General features: G+C 41.1%; 1 protein-coding gene across 1 annotated transcript in view; it reads right to left on the bottom strand.

Moving 5' to 3' along the window:
- KHDRBS3 (KH RNA binding domain containing, signal transduction associated 3) overlaps positions 1-8,247 on the bottom strand; it is a 213,025-nt gene that overhangs the window by 67,350 nt on the left and 137,428 nt on the right. The window contains exon 7 of the mRNA XM_019519668.1: positions 6,991-7,183. Coding sequence (XP_019375213.1) covers positions 6,991-7,183 — 193 coding nt within the window. The remainder of the gene's footprint in view (positions 1-6,990; positions 7,184-8,247) is intronic.

The following is an 8,247-nucleotide window of genomic DNA, read 5'->3' as shown; positions in this document are numbered from 1 at the left end:
GCATCACCATGATGCTTAATGGGATCTTCTAGACTGAGCACTGAGTCCCACTGGGTAGAGTAGTTTTCTTTAATCTTTACTAATCTATATAGGAGCCTCTGGGAACCCCAGAAGATTGGGCCCCTAATATGGTCTATGGCTTGTTGTGACATTTATAAAACTCTTCTAAAAATGTTACATGAATATATCGTCTCAAATAGTATATAATTAGAAATTATAATCCCTATTCCACGATGATATTTTTGAACTTTAGCATATCTTAAATTAAATCCATCTTTATATAGGTTTATTTTTAAAAAAATTAAAAGATCTGATTTAAATAAACAAATCTATTTTTAATTTTTTTTTTAAATCATTGATTTAATCAGGGCCTCCTGCTCAAAAGGAGGCCCTGACTAAATCCATATGCTTAGGTGCCAGGAAAGAGGCCTCCAGGACTGAGGAAAACGTGAACGAGATCTCTGGGGACTCTAGCAGACTTTACGGTGGGAAAATAAAGTCTAAACCCTGAATTCTATCATGATGTACATGTGCTGCTGTTAAATGTACTGATTGATGGTCCTGAATATTTTAGGGTGAGCGGACACTCCAGAACAGTAGAAATAGGAATGTCCAATACCCTTCTAGTACTAACTGAGAAACACACTGTAGACAGGATTCAAACTGCTCCATAAAACAGTGCAAGGAAGAGAATCCAGGACTCCCCTCTTGTAGGAAACTGCTATAACTGTTAAGTTACAGAGACAAGCTTTCTCTTGCTTGCTCCAAGAACCATTTCTTTTAAAAAAAAAAGAAAAAAAAATAACTCTTGCTATAGGAATTGGAAGGCCCAGTTTATCCCCACTCTTGCTTGTCCTTCTCGCCCCATGAGTTAGAATGCTAACTGGGAAACGCTAAATGAGAAATGCATACAAATTTGTCAGCTCAGTTTGTACAGGAAAGGTGGTGAATGTCCTCACGTAACCTATCTGACCGGTAGTTAGGGCACACTGCTCTGAAGTGGGAGATCCAGTTTCACCACCCATCAAATGCATATGGGGGGATAGAACCCAGGTCCCCGCATCCCAGGCAAGTACTGAAACCACTCAGCTGTTGGAAGGCGGCGGGGATGGGACAGGGACAATATCACTATCACTCCCACCATTAGTTCAGAGCTCAATTCAATGTGATCAATATAAAAGTCATTTGTAGCTTTTGGCTATTTATCACCATGGCTATTCTCTGGGATCTCAGAACAAAGCTTGGCCATCTCCCAGGTCAGTATGGATTACTGTAAGACTTAGGGGGAGCTAGGCACATGCTTCTGAGAGGTATATGCATTAATTATAGCCACTCACCATTTGCAGTTCTAAATGGAAGCGGATATTGGATTTACGTGCAGAAACAAAGGTGCTGGCAGCAGGATGAGTTGAACTGCTCTTTAGAGTTTCGGTATCTAACTCCTACCTAAGCCAGGGTTCAGTGCCTACTTAGACCATTTGAATCCATGCCTGTGATGTGAACACAGAGTATTTTGCAATTAGCTGAACAAGATTCCTGTGATATTTATGGAATAGTTATGTTGACCTGGACCATCCTGGTATAGTGCATAGGACATGCAAGTGTAGGTGGCCACTGAATCCAGGTATCCGAACATGACCTGCAGGTAACAGAAGCTGTCAAGCACCATCTAGAACCTTGCCTGCGATAGGTTGGAGATCATCAAGAATTTATCCAATAGGCTCCTGCAAATTCTAAGCTTTGGACTGGCAATAGTGTAGACCTTTTTTCTGCTGACCTAGAGACCCATATGGCAAAGAAAACCTCTAGGACCACGTGAATGGAGTTTTGGGGATAGGTTTTTTTTTTTTTTTTTTTTTTTTTAATGCACCAGTGGCTAAAGCATAATTGGAAGCCTTGCGGCCTTAGAAGAACACTCAACTGTGAAAGATTTAGTGAATACCATCAAGGCTGAGGGAAGATCCCAAAAGGTAGAACTCTGTTCTGACAACGAACTGCTAATAGTTAGATATGTGGAAGGAAGCACCTGCTGCTTGAGAGCGATGAACAAATTCTGAAATTCAGTGAGGGAAATATGCTGATTGGAGTCATCCTCCTAAATTTAGAATGACCAATGAAGCTGTTAAGAATACTCAAATCCAGATTGGGACCTAGTCTGTTTAACAGGATTAGAAAGTAGTGACGGTAAAATCTAGATCAATTGGCAGAGATATTCTGGGTGTAGCTAGCACTGTCACCACTACAATTCGCTGCAGGGTGACTCGTAGATGCACCCTCCAAGTACTAATTTTGACACCAATGATCTTATGTTATCTTTTGGATTGCACTGAAAATTCTCCACGAAGTTCAGACAGTTGGGTTTCAACAGGAGTATAGCTAAAGCGGATAAACCTGACACTTACAAGTACGTATCGGGATGCAAGACAAAGAATGGGCCTTAAAAAAAAAAAAAAAGGCTTGATTTAACAGAAGCCGATTGTAGAACTACCCTAGCCTCCACAAAAGGATCTTCCTGAAATCTAGTCCCAGTTTTTGACAGCTCCAGCAGCAACTTCTCACAGAAGACAAGGCGAACAGGGGTAATTCCAGTTATATGATCATGATGACAATACAGAGAAAACCAGTGGTGGAAACATCTGCGGTAGGTAATGACCGAAAATGCCGAGTCTGATACGAAGTTAGCCTATACCTATTGAAACAGAGATAAGTACCTCTTTGCCAGTGCCAGGACAGAGGAACTGGACTTGAGCCCTGAACTTGCTGTCAGCTGAGAAGCATGAATTAATATAGTGATGGAAACTTCTTAGGCTTCTGCGAAGGTGATGTTTTGGGTTTTTTCTTCTGGAAGTGATGATCTTTTCTATCCCTTTCTGTCAAATCTTAGAAGGATTTTTAGTCTCTGGCTCTGAAGAGGCCCTTAATTCAATGCTCTGAAAGAAAAGCTTGAAACAGATTTCCTCGCAAAGAACCAGGGGCAGTACCATATTTCCTTGCATACCATATGACCCCAAATAAGACATGAAGCTTGCTTCTGGAAGGCAAATTGGCACTAGTTTTTGGTAAGTTTTGGGGTCTACCTCAGCACTACATATCCACCATATGCATGTTTTGGAATAAAACTGGTAGCCATCTTGTAGCATGGTGTCCTTACTCTTCTATGTCTCGTTGCAGTGAAGTTTTGGTAAAGAAAATCAGCTTCCCTGATTAAAATACACATCCTTTTGGAGGGCTGATATCTGGGGGGAAGCTGTATGCGTAAACATGGTATACCACTTGCTAAAGCAGAAGAGGCTCCTAGGGTGTTTATCAATGAGCAGTACAGCAGCCACATAAGAGGAACATGATTCAAACCCTGGTGATTTACTTTCAACCATGGCAACTATTTACTATCACGGGTATCCCTAGCATATTCTAAAAATGTTAATTGAGAGAGAAAAGCAACAAACTAAGCCATCTAAAGAACTAGCCTGACATCTAATGACAGTGTGCAGTGTAAGTGGACCCTGCAGGAATTTTCTGTTATTCATATGAGGAGTCAGGAGTGGAGGGGCAGCTAGGTCCAAATCCATGCTTTGTGCATTCGGGTGGAGCATGCAGGATTTGAAATACAGCCTGATGGATGCTGCTGGCCAAAAGAATCTGATTCCACATGCATGGGTGCATGGGCAAAAGAAGCAGAAACCATGAGGACAGTTATCTGGATGCAAGTAAGTATCAGTAATAGAAGGGTAGAAGCTTTATAACGATGTGGTAATTATTACTCTTGGAAACATTAGTAACCCAGGAACTTCAAATCCAAAATGTGTAGGAAGCCATCCAGACACTTTAGTTCCCATCTGTACTAACAGAATGGAGGGGAATAAAATGTGCATTTAATGTAATGCAGGAGTACAAACATTACAATGTATTGATTGTTGCCATCATAATTGAAGATTCACTGCATCATTTCATTATATGGAATAATTTCAGTTGTTTGGATGCCTTTCCTACACATTTTATACTACACCATATTTGCATTTCTTTAAGTTTAAGCTTAGCTTTGAATGCCTAAAGCCTAGCATGTAAAGATTTGGGGGAAGTTTATGCACTCTTTCAATCCTTTCATTTAAAGTACTGGTACAGATTTAATCTTAACTCCATTTTAACGCAGTGTGAGAGACAATATGTTATAATATTAAAAATGCAATGGGAGGGCTTATTGTATGTTATGATTTTAAATGACACTTCCATTATAACTCACATTTTTTTTTTTGAAAGACAGGTGATAAACAGAGAATATTCTTTTGAAGTTACAAAATATCCCATTACTTCTCTTTGTTACTGTTTTGCAATGATTCTTTCTTAAAAGATAAGTGTACAGCAGGATACTGATCCCAAACTACCAATCGTTACCATACTATACGCAACTACAGAAATGTTGTAGGTAATAGATACGTTTTAATCTGCAAACACTCAAACAGATTTATTTTCTAACAGATGTTGCCATCAGTGATGCAGAGCATGCCTTGGGAATAGTTTGTGACAATCAATTTAATGAGGAACAGCTGGTTTCAAAGACATTATAAATGACCGAACAACTTCACTGCTCACCTTCATGAAGAGAGTCAGGTGATATCAGGTACGGTATGAGGATACACTTTGTCATATGGGCTAATAAATTACATTAATCTAATTAAGAATCCTTTTTGTAGATCACTCAATTGAAACTAAATTAGTGCCTCTAGTCAACTCTGTTTATTTGCATAAGCCTAAAAAACCAGGAACAAACTGCATGTTCATGTTTAGGACTTGTGCTACAGAGGGCAGGGGAGGATGCAGACTATACTCTCCAGAGCATGGGTATAGGATCTAATCCATAAGAAATGTTCTCTTCAATAATGAAAGACTTTGGATAATCATACACGTGACGCAAATTGGCCGTTTTTGTGGTTTAATTGCATCACACTATACATGTGCAGGGTTTTGGTTTTTGGTTTTTTTTTTTTTGTTTTTTTTTTTAAATTTAAATTAGTTTATTACATTGCAAACTAAACCACACCCGCTTAGATATTTGTACCGCTGCCGCCATTTGACAGCTCACCCCACCACAGGAGCAGTGGGCTGAAGCCAGAAATGGCGAGGGAATGATCCTTTCCCCTCTACCCCCACAGAGCCTGCCCATGTCTCCCGTGGCAGGAGGGGTGAGCTGCCAGTGGGATAAGCTGCGGGGGGCCCTGGCCCTTCCTTCTGTCGTGGCAGTGGCCCCGGGGTGCACTGCCGTGTTGGAAGGACGGACCAGGGCCCCTCGCAGCTCAGGGCCTGCTGGCAGCTCACCCCCTAGCTGCGGGAAAGGTGGGTAGGCTGCATGGGGGGAGGATCAGGCCCCTCCTTCCTCCAGCCCACCCCCCCAGCATAGTCTGCCCACACGAGCAGCAGGGGGGAGAGGTGCAAGCCCACACCCTCCCTCCGCAGCAGTGGTGCCCCCCTGGGGCCACCCAAGCACAGTGCTAGCTGCATGGGTGCTGCCCCAGCTTGCAGGCAGCACCCACCAGATTCAACCCTTCCCTGAGCCCACACAGAGAGGCAGGCAGGTGCCCTAGGGGCAGGGGAGGGTGGGAGAAGAACTGTGCCCCTCATGTCACAGTAACAGAAGCCCCTAAATTGAAACAGTGGGGTTTTTTTTTTTTTTTTAAATCATTGCAATTAAAAACCCACCATTTCAATTTAAGGGACTAAACCCATGTCATATGTACAAGCGCCCTTTGAGACCTCCTGCAGAGTAGTTGCTTAGGAAATACAATTCATCCTCTTTCAGGTTAAGTACCAGAAGATCAAGCACTGGTGTTCTGCTAGCTTATTGTTGTTCCCACATACTGTAAAATTAGACTGCTATGGCTTCCTAAAATGAAACTAAAAAGCAACTCTTTGTCCATGAATATTTCTATTTTTAATATCAAATCTGTGTGTATTTGAATTGTTGTGTTGGGTAGGAGGAGGAAGATCACTATGTCCCCCAAACTACTAGCTTTCTGTATCGAGTCAAAATGAGCTTAGCTTTTTTTAAGCAGATTGTGTTAAGTATCTGTTAAGAACTACATTAAAATAAATTCTATTATTCTTGAACTCAAGTTAAAAAAATAACCCCCCCCCCCCCATTTCATGTTTAGACAATAACATGAAAAAAAATCCTTACACGGCACATATGAAACTTTTAACTTAGCTTTCACACCTTAGAATTCCTGTCAATCATGCACAACAGGTTTACATTATACTTAACCACACAGATGCTTCTTAAGTGTTTACACGCAAAACAATATAATTTCTCTAAATAAGGAAAATGAAATATTTGTGTCTCAGCATATTTTGGGTCACCATGGTTAAGCAGGATTTAAAACCACACTAAACAGTTTCCATACAAAACTTCTGGTGCAATTAGATGCTTAAGGGGCTACTTGACTTAAGAAGTTGAAGGACTGCTTGGCTAATTCATATTTAAACCCTAGGAAACCAACACTGCAATTTATTTATTATTTTTTTAGTATCACAATTAATAAGAACAAGCAAAAAACTGCAGTAATTGATTGCAGAATTTGCTTTATTCTTTTAATTTTTCAACTCCCATTTCATTCTCATGCTATATTGGTAAAATGTAATAGAATAGTAAGTAAAAGCACTAAATCATTTTTTAGCAATTTGAGCCCCAACGGACTATGACAAATTTCCAAAGACTGAGAAAGCGCACAAAGTTTTGGGCTAATAATATACATGAGGTGTAGATCACAGATGTTTCATTGAATTCTGAAATGATAGCTTGCAATCTTACATATAAACAAGATCATAGAAAAGTAGGTCCCTTCTAGCCCTTCAGAGGTCATCTGGCCTAACCCCTTGCTGGAGGCATGATCATCACTATCCAAACCATCCCATACAAGTCCTTATATAATCTACATCATAATAGTAATGTAATTAAGGCTTGACGTGGCCAAGAGATACGTGCAAGGTTTCACTTACGTATTCTCCGTACGTTTCCTGTGCTGGCGGTGGTGGAAGAGGCCGGTAACCTGCAGGCGGGGGAACTCCTCTTGCTCTGGGGGCTAGAAGTCCACGACCACGACTGACCGGGCCCCTACTTGGAGGTACCCCCCTAGGAGCAGGTGCCCCCCGTGGTACTCCTGCTGGTGGGGGTGGTACACCTCCACGACCCCTGTGAGCAAGAGGAACATTTGTGGTTAGATGTCACAGTCCAGGTCTTTCCAGAGTCATATTTTTCCTGTAGTCTCCTGTCAATTTTGCTCCTGTTGTTCATTCTTAGAACTAGGCAAGAAGAATGGGTAAAGATTCTTTACAAAAAGTTGTCAAAGAGTGATTCATAGTTTGGCATTTATCTTTGTAGTTTGATTCAGTTATATTTATTGTAAAATAACACTGAAAGGCACAGTGATGTGAAAACAATTTTCAACAACATTTATTATCTTGCGACTTTTTGTTGAAAGTGTATGCGGAGGCACCTTAGTAGAGCCTTAGTGACCAGTCAGATTCACAATAACTTCACGGTGATTTGGAAAACTCATTTACAGAAATAAAGGCTGCCGTTAAGTCACACTGTACCCTTTTGATGTATGCATAGAGGACTTGCTCCCATCTCCTTCTGACCCCTGTACAGAAGCCTTCCAAGGACCATGCTGCAGGAAGCTTGGTGCAGTTGAACAACAAATTTTGTTCTTTTCAGCACTAGGGAAAAAGTAAGATATATCCCCCAAGGCACATCTATATTTTAAATGAATGTATACTAATTACTTAAATGTGAAAAGGAAAATCTGTGGAAAGGAAAACCATGCCACTGGTTCATCCATGCTTCCGGCATGGAGTTAACGGACATCCCTTCTGCAAAAGCCACACAAATACATTTTCCTATAAACTATTCCATGTGGAGTATATAACATTAGTAATGTGTACCAGGAGCAGCATACATGTGCTGAAGTGGCTTACCTTGCTCTTATGACTTTGTCTCAAGTGTATTTTTCAAAATATAAGAGGACTGAATGGTTAGAAAAGGAAGCATGGACTCGTGAGGCCAGGGAAAGGGGGGAGAGGGGAGCAGCCCCCAGACCTAGATCACCGGAGTACAACTTAGGAAACAATTATTTTTTTCTGACCAAAGAGTATAGCCCCTGATAGTGATTTTATCTACCAGCAGCTGCACTTCTGTGGCAAATATGGTTTCTTCAGCAGCAGCTGCAAACAGTGTAATAGGGTGGGGCAAATGGG

This window comes from Gavialis gangeticus, unplaced genomic scaffold (genome assembly GCF_001723915.1).
Source record: "Gavialis gangeticus isolate Ggan-Ray unplaced genomic scaffold, GavGan_comp1, whole genome shotgun sequence".
NCBI lineage: Eukaryota > Metazoa > Chordata > Crocodylia > Gavialidae > Gavialis > Gavialis gangeticus.
This window is presented reverse-complemented; position numbering and strand designations above follow the sequence as displayed.